The 19,079-nt window shown below is 38.4% G+C and overlaps 3 protein-coding genes across 7 annotated transcripts; 1 reads left to right on the plus strand and 2 right to left on the minus strand.

Annotated features, from left to right (window-relative positions):
- The first annotated feature begins 853 nt into the window (after positions 1-853).
- Positions 854-7,056, plus strand: rab23 (RAB23, member RAS oncogene family). Its single transcript, XM_010773178.1, has 7 exons — positions 854-1,294; positions 3,930-4,163; positions 4,253-4,338; positions 4,919-5,075; positions 5,176-5,258; positions 5,346-5,438; positions 5,523-7,056. The coding sequence occupies exons 2-7, from the start codon at positions 4,009-4,011 to the stop codon at positions 5,654-5,656; spliced, it is 708 nt and encodes a 235-aa protein (XP_010771480.1). The 5' UTR covers positions 854-1,294; positions 3,930-4,008; the 3' UTR covers positions 5,657-7,056.
- On the minus strand, positions 6,171-10,399 carry bag2 (BCL2 associated athanogene 2). The gene is made up of 3 exons (XM_010773177.1): positions 10,099-10,399; positions 9,645-9,754; positions 6,171-8,826 (listed from the first exon to the last, which is right to left on the minus strand). Exons 1-3 carry the CDS (start codon positions 10,218-10,220, stop codon positions 8,432-8,434), a joined length of 627 nt encoding a protein of 208 aa, XP_010771479.1. The 5' UTR covers positions 10,221-10,399; the 3' UTR covers positions 6,171-8,431.
- Positions 10,400-11,220: 821 nt separating this feature from the next.
- Positions 11,221-17,886, minus strand: znf451 (zinc finger protein 451). Of its 5 annotated transcripts, none has more exons than XM_010773180.1 (13): positions 17,800-17,886; positions 16,325-16,385; positions 15,896-15,973; positions 15,697-15,810; positions 15,210-15,321; positions 14,855-15,005; positions 14,626-14,752; positions 14,342-14,501; positions 14,078-14,225; positions 12,460-13,931; positions 12,303-12,374; positions 12,076-12,141; positions 11,221-11,882 (listed from the first exon to the last, which is right to left on the minus strand). In XM_010773180.1, the coding sequence occupies exons 2-13, from the start codon at positions 16,379-16,381 to the stop codon at positions 11,842-11,844; spliced, it is 2,598 nt and encodes an 865-aa protein (XP_010771482.1). In that variant the 5' UTR covers positions 16,382-16,385; positions 17,800-17,886; the 3' UTR covers positions 11,221-11,841. The 5 variants fall into 5 exon arrangements, with proteins under 5 accessions (XP_010771482.1, XP_010771481.1, XP_010771485.1 ...); XM_010773179.1 differs by having other exon boundaries at positions 17,796-17,882; XM_010773183.1 differs by lacking the exon at positions 17,800-17,886 and adding an exon at positions 17,271-17,364.
- Between the last annotated feature and the right edge of the window lie 1,193 nt (positions 17,887-19,079).

Below are 19,079 nucleotides of genomic sequence, written 5' to 3' on the forward strand. Positions count from 1 at the left end.
AGGAACGCTGTCATAATGTGGGGGGCGCTTGTTTAGGTTGTCCGCGTGACCCGCCGTATGATAATGACTTTAATACAGAAAAGACAATTAGACCTTTTACATTTTTGCAGAATAACTATCAATCAGTCGGCTTGAATTAATAGTTGATACATGTTGTTATGTTTATGACTGCCGTTTTCGCCGTCGACATATGTGCAACAGGAACTTTCGGAAGTATCATTCTGAACAACATAACAAGCGCACCCTAAACACGTGGTTCATCTCAGACAGAAATCCATGACTGAAAACTGACTTTTTAGTTGAAAGGAATATTATTAAATTGCAAGATTAAGGAACTGTCGTTATTTATCAAGACGCTTTCTGAAGCTTTATTTTCTAAAGGTTCACTTGGAAAAACTATTGATGAGTAATTTAATTGTATCCATTTGTATGCTATTTTATCACATATCAAATGTAAATGCTGTTTATTTTACCTTACTACATTTGTATTATTATGTAGTTCAAATTATATTCATACAAATATAATAACTAATACATAATGATAATTAATAATTACTATAGTATCAATTATCAATAAAGATTAAACTAACAAGGAGAAAGCTATACAGTATTTAAGAATAATCTAGAATAAGCTCCTTTACCTGCTGAAACACTAAAGCGATGAGTAGGCTACATGAATGTATCCATAATGATTGCTCAATATTTTCATATATATATATAATTGAAAATTGTCCATTCTGCATGATAAATTATTGTATATCTGATACTTTGGGTTTAACTTGATTCGGAATCATACACAATTCATACCAGTTGGTGTCGCTAATGAGATATGTCCTTGTTTGGAAACCGACAACAAGAGGTAGTAGAAGAAGGAGACTTGACTCCGCTGCTTAGCAACAAACATTAGCCAGCTAGCCTAGTAGCCTGTTGCTTGCCTTTAGCTACTCTCATGCGCAACGTAGGTAGGCTTGCGGATAGATAGCAATGCTTTTTCATCCCGTTCATGTCACTTATTCAACTCAGTTGTCGATGTTAATTAAAGTTTAACTGTTGCTTTGAAGCGTAGAACATTCGGTCTGTGTAGTCTTTAGCTATATATCATTGACGGGCGGAGGAGAAGGCTCTTTTCACTGGGAAAAGTGGCTAACATTAGCTAGGAAGCCCTTAGCAGCGGAGTCACTAGCGTCTCCTATTGCCACAGAGGGAGGCTGGAGATATGTGATTGTGGTTCAGCCGGCTGATGAGCTCATCTAATGTTTGCAGACACTGGATGAGTTGAAACGTGATTTTACAGGTAAGCAATTGCCCTCTCTATGGATTTGCTAGCTTTAGTGTTTCATGTTTCCTCACTAGCACAGTGAGTCCTTTAGTCAGCTGTAACGGACTAAACAGTTCCAGCAGCTGCTTCGTACCTAAAGACCATCCTGCCACCTATTCAACAGGTCATGTCTTAGTACACAGGTCATAGTAGAATAAGTGTATATGTTCCTGTCCCTTTGGTATATTAGACAGTATTCTCATTTATTCTGTAAATGTTATAGTGTGTATTCTTAGATCTCTTCTGAATTTATGTATTTTCTACTGTGATACACATTTGTATATACATATGTATATATTTGCTTTTTTAATGTTTATTTTATTTATAAAATTCTGTATTCTATTTTTAAGAAATGTTTTAATTAGTGTACAATGACTGTCAAAATTGCAAAACAATTTCCTAAATTGGGATAAATAAAGTATCTATCTATCTATCTATCTATCTATCTATCATTTATTGAGCAAGGCAAGGAATCCTAATTTAAGGGAATTTAACAGAATTAAAGGTTAAACAAATACTTACTTCCATCAAATTCTTTGGGGATGCAACCTACAGCAACATTAAACCGAATCAGTAAAGTCAACTTACTCCTACTGGCATTATCACATTAGTATTCTCTACTGTATGTGCCCCAACATATTGACTTTAACGGGGCAGGCCTGGGTAAAGTGATGATGAGTCTGTGAAGATGACTCACTGTTATGGAGAGGAGGTGTATTCTTTTCTACATTGTGTATTTTTACATGTATCAGAGTTCACCTTAATGTGCATTGTATGAAACCCTGCTACTGTGCTAAATAAAATATACGATTATATTTTTCTCATGTCTTTGAAACATAGAGTATGAACAGGTTTAATCATCTCATTGTAAGTAGAACACATCATGATAACTAGGAGAACCTGTAGATAAGATGTTTTCTGACGCAGGTATAGAAAACCACCTGTCTGTTAAAGGAGTGGCTGGAAATGTTGAAGGTTCAGTTTTTCTTTTTAAATATTTGTGGAAGATTTCCAACTTTCTGATATTTTCAGATTTATCCACAGTTAGTAGAAATATCACATCTTAATCGTGATTAAAGTGATAGACTAAGTGATCATTACTAATTAATTGCCCAACTGTGGTATTGGTGTTAACAGTATGATATTTTAAAAGGGCCTTATAAGTAATTGTCTGTATTGTCAGATTATCTGAGACTAGTCAACCCTTTTTTAAATGTCGATTATGTTGTTCTGTGGTATTCATGTAGCGCAGTGACAATCTATGGAGAGTACTTACCAACTTCATAACCCATTACTTTCACTCGGTTGTTTCTGTGGTCCTAATACACATTTTAAATACAAATCTTTAAATGATTACACTGAAAGATGAGATGACTGCTAATGTGTAACTCAGCTTTTGAGTCAAATTTTGAAAGAAAGGAATGCGTCCTGAAACTTTGCCTAACATGAGTTAGATCAATTTAAGAGTTTGCCATGATCACATCTAATCCTCAGTTCCCTTTTAACTCATTGAAACATTCACATCACAACAAAAAGAGCAAGGGGGTTACTTCAAGCCGTGTTTGCCTGCATGGTATAACAACATTCAGCTCAATTATAGTTGATGAATACTATTGTTGACTGCAATACATATTGTGACTCAATTCCGAACAGACTGTTGGATTCCACAGTCACACAGTAGGCTGTCGGTACCCACTGGGAACAGCTTTCCCACAGTATTGTTTAGCTTTGCACTCAGCCGCTACACGCCTAGAACTGTGGATCACCCAGTTGCTATGTGGAGTCTGCTGCTCGCACTGCTAATGGAAACATAAACACATTGCACGGTCGCTGCAAACACGATCCTTGTAAAATGTACAACAGTTAAATCAATGCTAGCATACATAACAGATTACAGGACAATTCTCCTATTGTTCTGGTGGTAACCTGTGCTGCTGCTAGTGATTACATTACTACGACAAGATACTTTTGAAATGTTGTCAAAACATAAGGAGGCAATTGCTTTTAAGATCTTGTAATTAAATGTTTTTTTATATAAGGTAACAGACAGTTGCCACCTTAGTGATTTGTAACATAACTGCACCTGTACCTGCTAAGGCTTGAATAAGAATCATCTTATAACAGTTGTGTTGTTTATTCAATAAGTTTAATCAGAACTACTTTTATGTGGTAATCCTAAATGTTCATGTTATGACCATGAGGTCCACCCCAACCCTGTGTTCTTTTAAATCAAGGTTACAGACCTTTCATTTGAATGCTGCCTATCCTGAGATCCTTTAACCGTGCCTTTATCGTTGCACTTTTAGCTGCAGCCAGTATTTTATCGCTTTTTATGAATTGTCTTTTTTGTTTGTTTTAAATGCCTATGTGAAGCACTTTGAATTGCTTCTGTGTCTTAAAATGTGCTATACAAATAAACTAACCCTGAACCTTGACCGCTTATCCATAATATACAAACGTCATACAACAGTTATTATAAATCATATCAGTGCGTAGGAACATTTACAAAATCACTACGAAGTGTTTTAATGTTTCCTCAGGCACAGCACAAGAGCTCCAGAACATGTCTCATACAGATATGCTTTTTATTTATTTTTTATTACACTTGCAGGCGGTATATGTGTTGGTGTCACATCACTAAATCTACCCAGGCAGAGTGGAACTGAGTGAGCCGGCCAGACATCGCCACCATGTTGGAGGAGGACATGGAAGTGGCCATCAAGGTGGTGGTGGTCGGCAACGGAGCTGTCGGCAAGTCCAGCATGATCCAACGCTACTGCAAAGGCATCTTCACTAAGGACTACAAAAAGACCATCGGGGTGGACTTCCTGGAAAGGCAGATACTGTGCGTGACGTTATTCACAAAAGAATCACATTCCTCTATCAATTACGGCCTATTTTTTCAATGATCCTCCATCCCTTCTTATGTTTTAGTGTGAATGACGAAGAGGTCAGACTTATGCTGTGGGACACGGCCGGGCAGGAAGAGTTTGACGCCATTACTAAGGCCTACTACAGAGGTAAGACCCCCCCCCCCTCCCACTGTGACGAATATAACCCTGCTGCCTCAGGTCACTGACCCTCCTCGCTGCTGGGGTTAAGTTTAGATTTCTCAGATTGTACGGATAACTGGCAGCACAGAAACACTTGCACTAGCACATATTTAATTGAGCTGAATGGTTATGATTACGATTATGGCAAAAATCATAATCTCGATTATTTGGGTCAATAATTGATATCACGATTATCCATTTACTTTGAAAACATCAATTTATTGGAGAAAAAATAATTGAACAGTATGTTTTAACAGTTTATTACCCTGAACTTTAAGTATACTTAAAAAAAATTTTTTTAAAAGTAATAATAAAAAAATAATCGTTTTATTTTGATTACATTGTTTTCGTAATCATTGCAAGTCATAATCGTAGTTGCGATTTTAATATACGATTCATTGAGCAGCCCTAGCTGAAAGTGAATCTCCAGTGGGGCGGTTCGGAAGTCCACCAAATGTGTTCACATCCTCGAGGGAGGGGGTGAGTTATGTATCATTTTTAAAAGGATGAACAGCTTGAAAACATTAACTGTCGTCTTGCATTCCAGGTGCCCAAGCATGTGTGCTGGTGTTCTCGACCACAGACAGAGAGTCGTTTCAGGCTATCGACAGCTGGAGGGAGAAGGTGGAAGCCGAGGTGGGAGATATCCCCACAGTCCTAGTGCAGAACAAAATAGACCTCCTGGAAGACACCGTTGTAAAAAAGTAAGTGGTTGTTTTCTTTCGTGCAGAAATCACACTAGAACAGAAGAGCTATTGAATATTAAGGAAACATGGTAATTGATTTTCTTTCCTTGCATCGCAGCGAGGAGGCAGAAGGTTTGGCTAAAAGGCTCAAGCTGAGATTCTATCGAGCTTCAGTAAAAGAGGACCTTAATGTCAACGAGGGTGGGTTACTGAAAAATAAAAAACCTGCAAGTGAAACAGTATAATTCTAGATTTGTTAATACTTGAATATTTCTGCTCTTTTTCTAGTTTTTAAGTACTTAGCTGATAAGTACCTTCAGCGGCTCAAACAGCAAACGGCAGAGGAGACAGAGGTGCTCCATACAACCAGCAATAAAATAGGTGAGGAGACTTTCTTTCTTTATTATGTCACATTTGATTACTTTATGAGAATGATATTAATGCTAGATTTGTTGTTTTTTTTAGGTGTTTTTAATACCACGAGTAGTAATGTCTGCAACCAGAGCTCCAGCAACGGCAGAGAAGTCATCTCCTTACGACCTAACAAACAAAGGACCAAGAAGAGTAAAAATCCTTTTGGAAGCTGCAGCCTAATTTAGATAAAACATATTTGAGTTTTAGTTACTGACTATTGTTTCTAAGACTAAATTGGTCATTGTTGTATTCTGTGGAGGTAGCCACATTTAGAGACCAAAGCCCAAACAGACTGGGAAATACTCCTCTATACTACTTTAATAACCTGATGATTCTTCTGTACCCTAAGTTGTTCCCCTACATTGATGGTTACATTTCCTTTGATTCCGCCTTGGATCTCCACCAATGACCTGCGCACAAAATATTTTCCTTGTGGTTGCCTTAAGTAACAGCAACAGCTGCAGCTACACTACAGTACTGTATGTAGTTTATACATCACATGACATACAATCCTCTCGTCAAAACAGCAAACGTTGCACTCTGTGAAAACTCTGTATGACTTTTAAACTCACCCATCCCGTGTTTGACATATAGTCTGTTTGCATGTATTGTAAAAGATTCACAGATCATTTTAAACCATATTTTTGGTTTAAACTATTCTGTTTATTGTGGACAAAACACGATCCAGTTATTCTCTGTGCAGAAGTATTTTTGTACGAATCACTAGTGTTGAGTGATATTTTCACTGAAGTGTTGACATAGTGCCAAATTCCCTCTTTCCGAGCTGTAGATAAATATGAACACTGCAGTGACATGGATGTATCATACAATAATAGAATGTGCTTTTACGTATAACCAAATATGAAACACTAACTGGTCTTATCTATGTCTGCTTACAGCTTGTTTGAGGGTTTGTTAATCAACACTTTCACAGATGTAAAACGCGAGTCGCAGTTATAGCGATGCGTTTTTGATTGCAGTTGTTTACATATTTAATTGGGCTTTTTCTTTAACTTTGGTACAGCTTTGAATTACACGTGGTAAGTCGCAGACTAAAAACTATTATTTAGACGACACAGCTCTATTTTTATTATTTCAAACACTATATTTTTAACATTTCAATCACTAAGCATGGTTTAATTTCTTGTTTTTGATTCAATGGTTTGGCTTCTGCAGTATGTAATCAATTTATTTTGTAAATGTCGATATCAGTAGTGTCGGTACGAAAAGCCGATCTTCAGGATGGGATCTTTTGCTTGGGTGTGCTTGAATATGCAAGAAAATTCCGTTTTTTCTCAATACACAAGGGTACTTAAAAGATCTCTAAACTAATTCCCAGACCTCAAAACAGCTAGCTGAGAACTCTATGATACTGCCTTGTCTGCATCAGGTTTTCCTAAAGCTCATTATCTGAAAGACGTCAGCTTCCTAAGCACAAAAAGAATGTGGTGATGTGGAAAAGGCCACTAACAGACAATTTGAACATTTGCATATGAATTATTTGAATGTTTTACATGCAATTGGACAACTGGGAGTAAACATGCTCGATTTACAGATCTCTGATTATTGCTATAAGCTTTTCCCAGATTTAAAAGATTAAAAAAACGTAATTCTCAAGACATTTAGATAAGACGGTTGTGAAAATCCCAACAGGTGCTTTTAAGATGTTACAGTTTATTGTGTCACAATTTAGGAGTTCTCATTTGGTTGCACTGTTTTGAGGGGGGGGGGAAGAGTGTGTCTTAACTATAATGCATGCAAGCCTTTTTTTCCACATCAGTGACTGTTGAACCGCGGTTACAATGAGTCGTCCTTGTTTACATTCTTCCCATTTTAATCCCTACTCTTGCTGTTTGTTTAAAACTGCCTGCACAGTAAATCTGTAAATAATTGTTTCCTGAGCTTTGTAACATCGTGTGTACTTTGCCTTTTTTGCTTTTTGACTGAATGGATATAGCGCACTTTATCATTAAGATGGCATATAATCTTAAAGAACCATAAGTTAAAACTAACCATACTTATGTGCTGTCACTCAGGTGTTGTAATGATCTTTGTGTTAATATACCTTATCACACTTCATGAATCAATCTCACACATTTAGATGTTTGCTTTCAGACTGACAAAGACAACACTCATTGTTGGATTTTTGTTTTTAACAGTGAAAAAAAAAAAGTATAACAGCTTTGAAGTGTGCCACACAACTGCACACCCAATATTATGTTTGTGGTGGGGAGTTGATGGTTATATGACATTAATAAAACTTTACTTTTTTCTTGAGCATCCAGTGTCTAATTCCAAGTGATAATATTTCTCTTTTAAACAAAACTTAACAATAAAATATGTTTTTGCATTTTGATCATTGCCATTGTTCATACGCTAAGATGTCCCAGCTTCCTCTATTGTGACAGAAGACGTCTTTCCTTAACATTTAAGAGATGTATTTTTTATTATGTTTTTGACATACATGTACAATCTGACATCAAAATTACTTTGTGCAAATGTGAACAAAAAAACCCACAGCTAAATGTGATTGGTGTTGCTTTCACACAGAGGTAGTTTACACACAACCAAAACAGTTACCAAGGTGATACAATGAAACAGGAAATACTTTCATTAGATTCATTGTCATACATTTGGTTTTACTAAGAACTGTGACTACCTCTAATGGGGCTCTATAACATTGTGTCTTTCTTACGTAAGTGCATTATGTGATCACACATTGTGAACTGGAAATACACACTAAATAATCTATATTAAGAGATTCAGTGTAAATGGCAATAATTTGAAGGTAACACCTCCCTCAGTATGAGTTACTGTATTTTTGGCCCTAATGTTCAGTATCATTGTAATTTCCCCAATGTACTGGTCTTGCTGCTACTTGTAGAACATTAGTATAAGATAATAACAGTTCTTGGTGAGGTTAGTGGCATAAAAGAAGCATTTTGATTTGTTGACTGGTGTTACTGACAGCCATTGGCTTGTGGGTCCTCCAGTTTCTGGTGATCCATAATCTTGATGTTCTTTCCAGCATTTTCAACGTTCCTCACCAAAGTCTCGAGCCTCCTCTTGATCTTCTTCTGGTCCTCCAGAGCACAGCTGATCACTAGGGCCTGAAACTTCTGGTCGATGGGGACGGGGGGGGCCTCGGTCACACAGGCTGCGTACACGGCCAGCAGTCGCTCACGCCCGCTGTTCATGTCATCAAGCAACTTCCTCACTATTTCATCGATTAAAGAATTGGCGTTGCGCAGGGCCTCCTCCTGCTGGGAGTTCCTGATGGTGCCAACAGAGACCTCCACACACAGCGCCCGGCCCATCAGACGGTTGGCAGTTAGAGACAACTCTTCTCTCTCCCCTAAAAGATACAAAACAAGTAATAAATGAATGCTGCATCTTTAAATAGCAAAATACACTGACTATACAGAGGCGGACACAATAATTAAAAACACATGAAGATTCTGGTGTCAAATCCTTGTCGAGTTTGTGCTCCAGCATCCTCCTACAGATGGTGGATTAGACACAATGGGCAGACATGCATACCGCCCAAAGCATTGTTTTTTAGTCTTTTTGTAGTCGTTGTGCATATTTTTGTTGTTTGTGTGTGGTCATTTTGTAGTCATTATGTGTCTCAGTGGCCTTTTCGTGTCTCTTTCTGGTCATTTTATGTTTGTTTGTGGTCATTTTTCATCTCTTTCTGATCTGTATGTGATCAGCTCATTTTCAGACAGGTTTTTATATAAATGGATCAGGAGAAAAAGAGAGAATCTTTTTTCCTGAAACTTTCAGAATCTCTTTACACAGAGGGGACACATGTTTATGTATAAAAGACATGAAAAAGTGTATTTTGCAAAATAGGTGACCTTTAAATGGGAAATTAGGAAACACTGACTATTACATGTAATAACCATTTGTTTAATATCAAGTATATGAGGAAGACAAACTCTTTAAACTTGGGCCCTCTTTTCTTGGGTGGAGTGCCTGAGGTTGTTAAACAACACCACCCAACTGCAATGTAGCATTCAAAGCATAACCTCATTGGATCACAATGTAACAATGAAATCAGAGGAGCAGCCAAATAAAGCAGATTACCCATTAATGAGCGACTGCTACACAGTCACACAAGGAATCAGACTGTACAAGTCATGAAATAAGCACAGTAAACGTATGTCTCACCTTGAGAGACGTTTCTCAGCTCCTGTCCGTTCTGGATGGACTGGATCGTTTCCAGGATCAGCTCCCTCTCCTGCTCCATGGCCGATGCTGTTTCGCGTAAAGCCTCCACCCTAAAACACACCGACAACAACACATGACAACCGGCTTCCATTTAAAAACCACATCCTCCTCTGGAAAAATAACGGACTGTTGCAAATCGAGAGTAAAAATAACAAGACCATCTGGTATTCTATAACATTTTAGAGTATTATCTTACTAAAATGCCTAATTACACCCAATTATATTATCATGAAACTATTGAATTAGATCTTATGGACTACATCCGTTTTCTTCTAAATTTCTATATATTTTGTATCAGTTAATCAAGCTATGATATATGTGGATAATGCCTGAAATATCCGCTCAAGTGCCCTATTTTTGATCGCACATGGTACGGCCTGTTACTTCACTGTACCTCATTTCCAGCTGATCCAAACTTTCCAGGAGTTGTCCGGAGCGATCTGCCATGGACAGCGTCCTGCTGAACTTGCTGCCCATAGCGTCGTTCATTTTCGCCTGTATTTTAGCTTGAGCCATGTTGGTGAATGCTTTTTAATATGATGATTGTTAAGATCCGTGCCGGGGAGAAATCCTGTGTGCGATCAACACTCCTCTCCGTCCAGCTGATTGCAGCAGCGCCCCAGGGAGAACATTTCCTAACATGGGCTGCGGCTTCTTTCACTCACAGAAGCTTCCCGAGGAGTCCAGATACAGTGGTAACCAAAGTCAGGTCCGAGGACCCCTGCAGGCCCCTGAGAAGCTCCAGAAGATTCCCAGAAGTGCTTAGATTTAGCTTTTATTCATTTCTTGAGGATATAAAATATATATATTCTTACTAATAAGAATGCAAATTCTTGATATCAAAAATTAAATTCTTACTAGTTGATGTTTATTTCTGATATCATTGAATTTGAACTAGTTCAAATGCCAATTTCTGATATCAGTAATTCAATTGTTACTAGTTAGTCTACAATTACATTTGAACTAGTAAAAATACCAATTTCTGATATTGAGAATTCAATTTCAACTACGGTAGTTGAAAATCATTTTTTTTACATCAGGAATTCAATTGCTACTAGTTATAATTCAATTTCTATTTATAACTAGTTACAATTGAATTCCTGATATAAAAAAAAGATTTTTAACTAGTTCAAATTTACAATGAAATGAATAAAAGCTAAATCGGCTTGCCATTTTTTCTTAGCATGCAGTTTTTGAAAACAGGCAGGTCCTCCAATTAGTAGAATTTTTGGAGCCCTACTGTTCCTTTTAACTGGTTCATTTTTAACATATCATATAACATAAGATAAAATAAGTTTGTCAGCGCAAAGGCGCCTGGGATGTGAGCAACAACATTCAGAAAGATAGAACATTTGCAGGGCATGTAGCCAGACTGTTAAAATATGTGTTTATAATGGTTAATGTTTCAAATGTGTAGTGTTTGGTGTCACAAAAATGTACTCAGCTGGGCATTTTAAAATTACATTCTGTTGCACAGTTTAATATTTTCAGCCCTTTAATCCCTTTTTGAAACATTCCAGCAATTATTATATTTTACTATATTATTATTTTTGATTTAGGCTATACTGAAAACAAATTACCCACATAATAATTGCATAATTACTGCAACATAGAGAAAACCTTATTGCCATTTTGTAGTGCTAATCAGGAAATGTTTACTATCCTAACTTGAAGAAGACTGAGACATGTCTCCATACAAACGTCGGCCCTGCTCCCTACGGCGAATACAAGACACTGGATTTCAAGTCTGCAATGAAATCAGAGACTGCAATGTGAGCTTCAGTTTGCCCTGTGGTCACAAGTTCAGCTTCAACATTTTGCAGTGTCATTTGATGCCATCTTTAGCAAGTGTCGACACACAAGTGTGGAGTCTACACAACAGAAACCATAAATCCACCGCCACAAAAAATACCTTCTGCCAGCTGCATCTGCTCTGAACCCTGTTATGTGAAAGCCCTATATCATCATTTCTTTATGTCATCATATATTGGGACATTTCCAGAGTAGTTTAAACCGCAGAAAAATTCAAATAGCAACTTGAATTTATTTATTATATTCTGAACACAAATACTTAGGACAAATCATCGCAATATAATGTCAGATAAGCATTGTGTCACAAACAAAAAACATCATGTCTTCAAAACTCCAAAAGACTTCTTCTGAGAACTTCTTCCATCTCTGTAAAACAAAAAAAGCTGAATATACAAAGTCAAATTACACAAAATAAAAAACGAGAAAACGCAACACTGTAACTATGATGTGTAAATGTCAATTCGACCTAATACTTGTATGTTTTCTTTTTCTCCGGAGGCTGCAGTAAGTTAAACTCAGGGGAAACGAGGAATACATGCCAAGCCACAACAACCCTAACCTGCCGACTCTCTTTCTTCTTCTGCATTTGAAGAGGGTTCATGGTTCATCTCTTCCTCCGAATCACCTGTAAAGAAGCAAAATAAAAGTTGATATGTTGTAGGTTGATAAAAATACCATCAAATAATCTAATATCGTTGTCTCTTGTATACAAGTAGAAGAAAGCTAAAATGTGCTTTTGCCATCTTATCTATTGAGTGATTGTGATATGTATCGTTTATCACCTACTTCCACATGCTTCCTTCTGTCTGACGGCCGGTTCCATTCTCAAAACCTTCACCACGGATTCATCTTCAATCTCTAGAAATGACAAAAATAAAAAAACAGGTTTAAAATGCTCCATGCAAACAAAGATAATACATGTTCATATTTTTAACAGATTTACCATTGGTGTCTGTTATGATCTCCACGGCATTGAGCACTGTCACAGGGGATGATTCGGCTTTTGTGATTTTCCTGCAGGTCCTGGAGCTCATGCAAGGTTCCATTGAACAGTGTCGGGAGTGATAGTGTTTATGGAAACTCGGGACACTCGTGAAACTCTCCTGGCAAGCTTCGCATTGTATTTCGTAGGTCTTGTCCAGGTTCAAGGCTGCGTGCTTCGTGTGGATGTGAGTCTTCATCTTTGCATAGGTCTCCAAATATTCACCACAAAGAGTGCACACAAAGTGACATGCTCCCTCAGCAGACAGATACCTCATGCATTGTGTAAATGTAGCTTTTTTCTTCTCTTGGCTCTGATTGGAACCCATGCACGGGCACATACTCTGACTGCTGCTTTGAGCAACAGCAGGCTGATTGGCTGAACTCTCATCCATACGGTAGTAGTCGGTACTGTGAAGACTCTTGTAGTGCTCCAGGAACTCGGCCTCTGTTTCGAACGGCATGCTGTCGCAGAGGCCGCAGAAGTGGGAGCTCTTTATCTGCCCGTCGTGCTCATTGGCACAGTGTCTCCGCACAGTGGAATCCTTAAAGAACTTCTGGGGGCAGTGTCCACAGATGAACCTCTGGAAGCTGTGGCTGCTCGAGTCGCTGCAGTGTTGGCGTGCGGCCGCTTCCGAGTCAAAGGTGTCCTCGCACATCCTGCACATCCACATCGGCTCTGCGTTGGAAGAAGACGTCTCTGCTATGTTCTGTTGGAGCTTGGACCCGGACGATGAACCTGCTTTGCTGCTGGTTGAAGGCTTGGTATGGACCTTCTCGGGCACTTCCTGTTCAGTGAAGTAGGTGTGTCCGCTGTGAGCCTCGGCCACGTGAGACATGATGTCTTCGTACCGAGGCATTTCCACGTTGCACTTGCGGCAGTTATACAGGAAGTTGGAGAGATGAGCTCCTCCGTGGAAGCGACTCATATGAAGGCGGGTGATGGCGGACTCCCCCATGTGTTTGCCACACACGCCACACTGATGGAAGATTTGGTTTGAAGCCAATATATGCTTTTGGGCTGTAGCCTCCTCTGAGAACTGTATGCTGCACTCGCAGATCCAGGCTGTTACATAGTTTCCAACAGCGCTGCCTCTCTTACGCTTGGCTGGAAGTTCATCACAATCACTCTTCTTCTTGGTTCTTTTTTGAGAAGGTGACTCAAGGCCAGTGGGCTGTCTTCTGCCCTGTGCCTCTCCAGCGCTCTGGGTGTGTTGAATCTCCCTAAACCTGCAGTACTGAAGGAGGGCTTTGGCCATGGTGTTGTTCACCTCCACGTCATGCTGGGTCGATTCTTTGTGTGTCTTGATTTCAGCTTTGCTGAGGAAGATTTTAGAGCAGAGGGAACACTGCCCGGCCACTTGCAGCCGTTTCATCACCTGCAATATGGTTTGATCGGCCAAGGACACGGCGCAGCCATCTCTGCATTGCACACTGAAAAACAGGATATATAAAGAACAATTATTTGAGAAATCTGCTTCATAAAGCCTCTAAAGAAAATCTGCACCTGCTATACAAACATAATGTATTATTTCAAAAAGCATACATGCACATACTGAATAAGTCTCTAAATAACTTACTTAAAGTGAGCCTTAGCTGCTTGATGTGAGATCAGTACTTTGTGACATAAAGAGCATCGGACTTTGAACGGGACATCCTTGCACAACGCGACGAGACGATTCTTAGCGTATTGTGGGACGGCAATCGGTTGTGCTCTTCCTTTGGGTTCTTTAACAAGAGGAGAAAAGGAAAAGGTTTACATAAGTATTGCTCAAATGTGACCTTGAGTGCTTTCTGGAAGTCATTCTTTAGAACATGTTTAGAAAGCGTTCATTAAACTTTACCACTCATGGCGAGTGACTCTGTGAAGTGGTTTCTGGTTGTCATGTGCTGCAGGCACTCATCTCGGAGGTTGAAGAGGTGGAAGCAGGCCGGACAGGCGAAACACACAATCTTCTGAAAGGTCTGATTGATGCTGTGACCGTCAGCGGCAGATGAGGACACCTAGTGATCAAAACATGTTTCCTTACAAAATAATTATAATATTACGAAGATGTAATACAAACTAATTAGGAAATCATTCATAAAACAATATGTGTGTTATATGAGAGTCAAAAAGGGCACACACCTTAGACATGAGATGTGTTATCCATGCTTCTTCGGTCTCAAAATGTTGAGAGCAGGCTATGCAGGCAAAGAACTCAGATGGCCATCCTTTAATATGAATGGTTGGGTCACAAGGGGAGTGATCAAACCTACAAATAAGATATGTTATTGCAAAAATATGCTATGTTTATATTCAGGAAAAACGTTGAAATGGTATTACACCGATTCTCAAATGAACAGAAAAAGGTTACCTTTTTAGGTGACCGTCAAGAAGGGACAGAGTGTCATAAACCCGGGCACAGTTGACCACTGGACAAGTCTGTCTATTGGAACTATTTCCAGGAATAGCAACACGTCTGTTTCGCCCTCCAAATCCAGAATGAATCACTCCAGGTTTAGGACCTAAATATATGATGTAATAAATAAGATACAATGTAATAAACCATTGTAAAAAGGGTGCTCTTTCATCACATTTCAATGATGGCAGTTAAGGTAATTATTTCAGTAGGACAAAATATTTTCCTGGTAAAAATATCAAACATGTGTTCAAGGTTTATAAACTCCAGATTGACAATAACACATTTCTGATCAATATAAAAATGGCACCTGCTCTCTTTAACCACATGTCCACACAGTTCTTTGCATCCTGATTGAAGCCATTTGAAGAAGTGAAAGCCAGCTCCTGCCGTCCATGAGCTCTTTGTAGGATTTGCTTCTCCTGTAAGACCGAAAAAGATAAGCAATAGCAGAACATATTTGTACACTTTTCAACCCTATGTGGCAGACAGACAGGTGGCAGTAAAAACACCTACAGACACTGTTTATTGCTAATTCTTTAGGTCACAAGCAGTATGATGTTGCACTGAGAGGATACACCACTGTTGGTTCTGTAGGTTGTCTATTATGCATTCTGCCCACAAGATGGCAGTGTTGCTGCCACAACTGACCTCATTTGACCCCATATTATACCAACAACAAATGAATGACTACGAAGCATTTTATATCACATTTCCTCTTAACTAAAATAAAAAGAAAGTTAAGTATCTAACAAGAAAGACATGATAGCAGCTTACTTCCTTTTAAAGAAACTTACCCTGAATGCCCGACATTTATCTATTCTTTCCTGCTTCTCTAGAGCCACCTTCTGTGCTAGTCTGTCCAATGTTGATGAAACACGAGCTTTACTGCGGGAGATTTTATCTTCAATCTGCAGGAAAATAAAAAGGCACAACAATTTTATAAACGCTAGACCGACACTGTCTATTCAAAACATATTCTATTCATCAACTTACTGTCCTTGCAAATGAGGGACATCCCTCATCCTCATCATCCAGGTCAATACATTCCAATACTGGTCTGGCAGGCCCCTCCTGAAGCAAATGCAAGACACCATGTCATTTAGTCTTGTTAAACATATCTATATAAAAATCAAATAATGAGCAAACCTGTACAATGTGAAAAGAGGGATTTCTTTATTGCCCATGATAAGAGAGGTGATCTATGTCTGAATCACAGCTAGTCAGACGATACATGGAGCTGTTCAGTTAATCAAATACGATATATTTATGAATGATGTCTTAGTATCAGGCTACATCCAGGTGTTATTGCGCAATGAGTCATGGCAATGCAGAGAGATAGAAAGTAAGCACATGTATTTGATATCTTATCCTTTGAACTATTGATTTAAAAAAAAAAAAATAGATAGTGTACACTCGACTTACTGATACAAACTCCACTTCTTCCACCTCATCGTCGTCTGCTTGAGTTGGAGAAGACATTTATCTGAGGGGGAAAAAACAAATGTAACTCTTGAAGCTTTAGTCCTTGAACATGCGTGCAGGAGAGAGGGACGTACTAACTAGTTAACTTAAGCAAGTCAGCAGTGGTGTAAAGTAACTAGGTAGCTACGCAAGTACTGTACTTAAGTACAATTTTAAGGGACTTGTACTTTACTTGCCTATGTGTTGCTACTTTGTACTTCTACCCTACTACAAATCAGATGTAAATCGTGTACTTTTGCTCCACTACCTTTATTTAATATCTTTCGTTACTTTGCAGATTTGAATGAATGATGTGAAATATAGTCAATGCTTAAATAGGACTTTGATTACACCCTGAAGCATAAAAAATCATTAAAACACCTTTTCCAGCTATGATAACACAATATATATTTCTTATGAAACTGGTCATCTGCATAATGGATTATTTTACTTTATGTATATTTTTAATGCTAATACTTTTGTACTTTTACTTAAATACACGATCTTAATACTTCTTCCACCTCTGCCACTCAGGTGTTAGTACTGAACAACTCCAACTGAATCTATAGCTAGTTAGTTTAGCGTTACACGTTGCATGACATTAACCACACTGACTAAACGACATCATCCGGTCGCCTGGCTAACCGAGTACAGTTGTAATATCCGGCCCACATTGTTACTGTGTTAGTAAGGTAAGTTTGCTGCGATTGATGAATATTAAAATGTTGTAAAACACATCGGAGGGCAGTAGTTAGATTCAGCAACTGTTCAGGAGACCTTTCATCTATGTTCAGCTTGCCCACGGCAACAAAACACGACTTACTCCGGTGTCATTCAGGTCAGCGGAAAAATGATGCATCCAATGTTTTGTCCAACATGGACATTATTTTTTCCCTCGACAACCTACCAGAGTGCTAATTTTTAGGGCTGCCAGTGCCAATGAGTGGAAGCTACATTTCAGTCTAATGAGCACTTAAATCACAGTGTTTTTGCACTACACCTCTTCGCCACTATTAGCAGCACTGAGCGCCGAACAACACCACTCTAGGCGCAGCGAGGAAGAAGTTCCCGCCACAGGCATAGCTAGCTGCGCTCAGAGCCGTATGCTGCGCTCCTTCGATGAAATACTTGATTCTGCAACTTTACACACTTGACGGCGATGTGAAGTCTCCTCATCCAACACTAACGAGTTTACTGCCTTCCAATGTTTCTGTTTCATCAACCATCTATGTGCAGCAACTTTAAAGGCAGCGAAATGAATGCCACACGTCCTGGATCAGGGTAAGCTAACGTTAGCTCTCTGACATGTATAGTTGCTACGTCTGAACTCGACTAAACGCATAAAAGGTAAACATGCTAAAGTTCGATTACGGTTTGCTTTGATAAAACATGGTTGAAATAAAAAGGTTTATGAATCTGAGCATGACATTACCCACTCCTTATTCTGTTGGCTCCTCAGCTCGCAGAGTGTGTACATGCTACAACTCAAATCACAGTTAACGCAACTATTCTGGTCTGAAAGTAACGTCACGTGTAACCGAAGCGCTCCTTTTTGTACACGGAATGTGCCGTAAGGACGGGGTTAATGGTGGTTGAAAAGTAACAAACGAAAGATCAAACTCCGCCCGTCTGTTACCTGGTCCGGGATTAACTGTGAAACTATCCCTAACTGCTACTCTATTCATATTTATTATGTTTTTAACCATGTTATAATAGATTAGATTGTTTTAGACACCTGGGCTGTAAATATGTACTGTGTACACTGTATGTGACTTCACTTCTATGAAACTGAAAATACGTTGTTAAAATCAATTGGGTGCACAAACTATTTATGATTAAAGTGGATATGTGATTAATTTATACGTAAATGTATATTATATTATATCATATTACTATTAGTATTCAAGCAATTCAAGCCTTTTGCATCAGTTGTCAAAGTCTGACGGGCTAATCTATGAACGTAGGGAAAACCAATTTACAGAAAGGAACAGGAAAATGTGAGTACAAATGATAATGGAATGTGTGCAAGAATATATATTAACATGCTTTACTATTTTACACAAACATAAGAAATGTATAAATAAATGAAATGTGTTTTGTTGACATACCTAACTCACCACACCTTGCAATTAACTGTAGAGGCATATATATATATATATATATGTATATATAAACTATTCGACTTGCAGTAGAAGAATAATCTCACTAAACTGAATAAGGATTCGTCTTGGACTTTCAAACAACACATTCAAAGACAATACCTTAGACTTGGAGAACTGGGATTGACGTTTTTCACTATTTTCTGACATATTGTAAACCATTAGATTAATTGATAATGAAACTAATTAGTTGGAGACCTACTTATAGGAAAAACCTTCATTATACGTAATGAATAAAAAGCAAGTCATAAAATAAATGAATAACCATATACAAACTTTCAAATTAGTTATATGTGGTTAAATATAGGCCATAACAATTTTCTCTATATTTTCATCATTATAAATGGACACATGTAATGTACAGTATGCTATTGGTTTTTTGCATGTATGGATGTATCACATGTTAACAATAATCATGTCAGCGGTTAATTTCCAAATAAAACACACGTTTCGCTCCTCACTTTGCTTGTCTGAGTTTTTCATCATTTCATCCCTCAATATCAGCTCATCCAGATATTACATAACCCATGTTGGATTATGATTAACGTTGGATTCCC

The sequence above is a fragment of the Notothenia coriiceps genome, unplaced genomic scaffold (assembly GCF_000735185.1).
Source record: "Notothenia coriiceps isolate Sejong01 unplaced genomic scaffold, NC01 NC01_scaffold00012147, whole genome shotgun sequence".
NCBI lineage: Eukaryota > Metazoa > Chordata > Actinopteri > Perciformes > Nototheniidae > Notothenia > Notothenia coriiceps.

Bases quoted from the DNA above. Each gene is read 5' to 3' on its own strand.
- rab23 (XM_010773178.1), top strand. From the start codon at position 4,009: ATGTTGGAGGAGGACATGGAAGTGGCCATCAAGGTGGTGGTGGTCGGC. The intron at 4,339-4,918 runs GTAAGACCCCCC...CTTGCATTCCAG, and splicing joins TACTAAGGCCTACTACAGAG to GTGCCCAAGCATGTGTGCTG. The intron at 5,076-5,175 runs GTAAGTGGTTGT...CTTGCATCGCAG, and splicing joins GAAGACACCGTTGTAAAAAA to CGAGGAGGCAGAAGGTTTGG.
- bag2 (XM_010773177.1), bottom strand. From the start codon at position 10,220: ATGGCTCAAGCTAAAATACAGGCGAAAATGAACGACGCTATGGGCAGC. The intron at 9,755-10,098 runs GTACAGTGAAGT...GGTGTGTTTTAG, and splicing joins TTGGATCAGCTGGAAATGAG to GGTGGAGGCTTTACGCGAAA. The intron at 8,827-9,644 runs GTGAGACATACG...TGTATCTTTTAG, and splicing joins GCTGAGAAACGTCTCTCAAG to GGGAGAGAGAAGAGTTGTCT.
- znf451 (XM_010773180.1), bottom strand. From the start codon at position 16,381: ATGTCTTCTCCAACTCAAGCAGACGACGATGAGGTGGAAGAAGTGGAG. The intron at 15,322-15,696 runs GTAAGTTTCTTT...TCGGTCTTACAG, and splicing joins ATAAATGTCGGGCATTCAGG to GAGAAGCAAATCCTACAAAG. The intron at 13,932-14,077 runs GTAAGTTATTTA...CCTGTTTTTCAG, and splicing joins GCAGCTAAGGCTCACTTTAA to TGTGCAATGCAGAGATGGCT.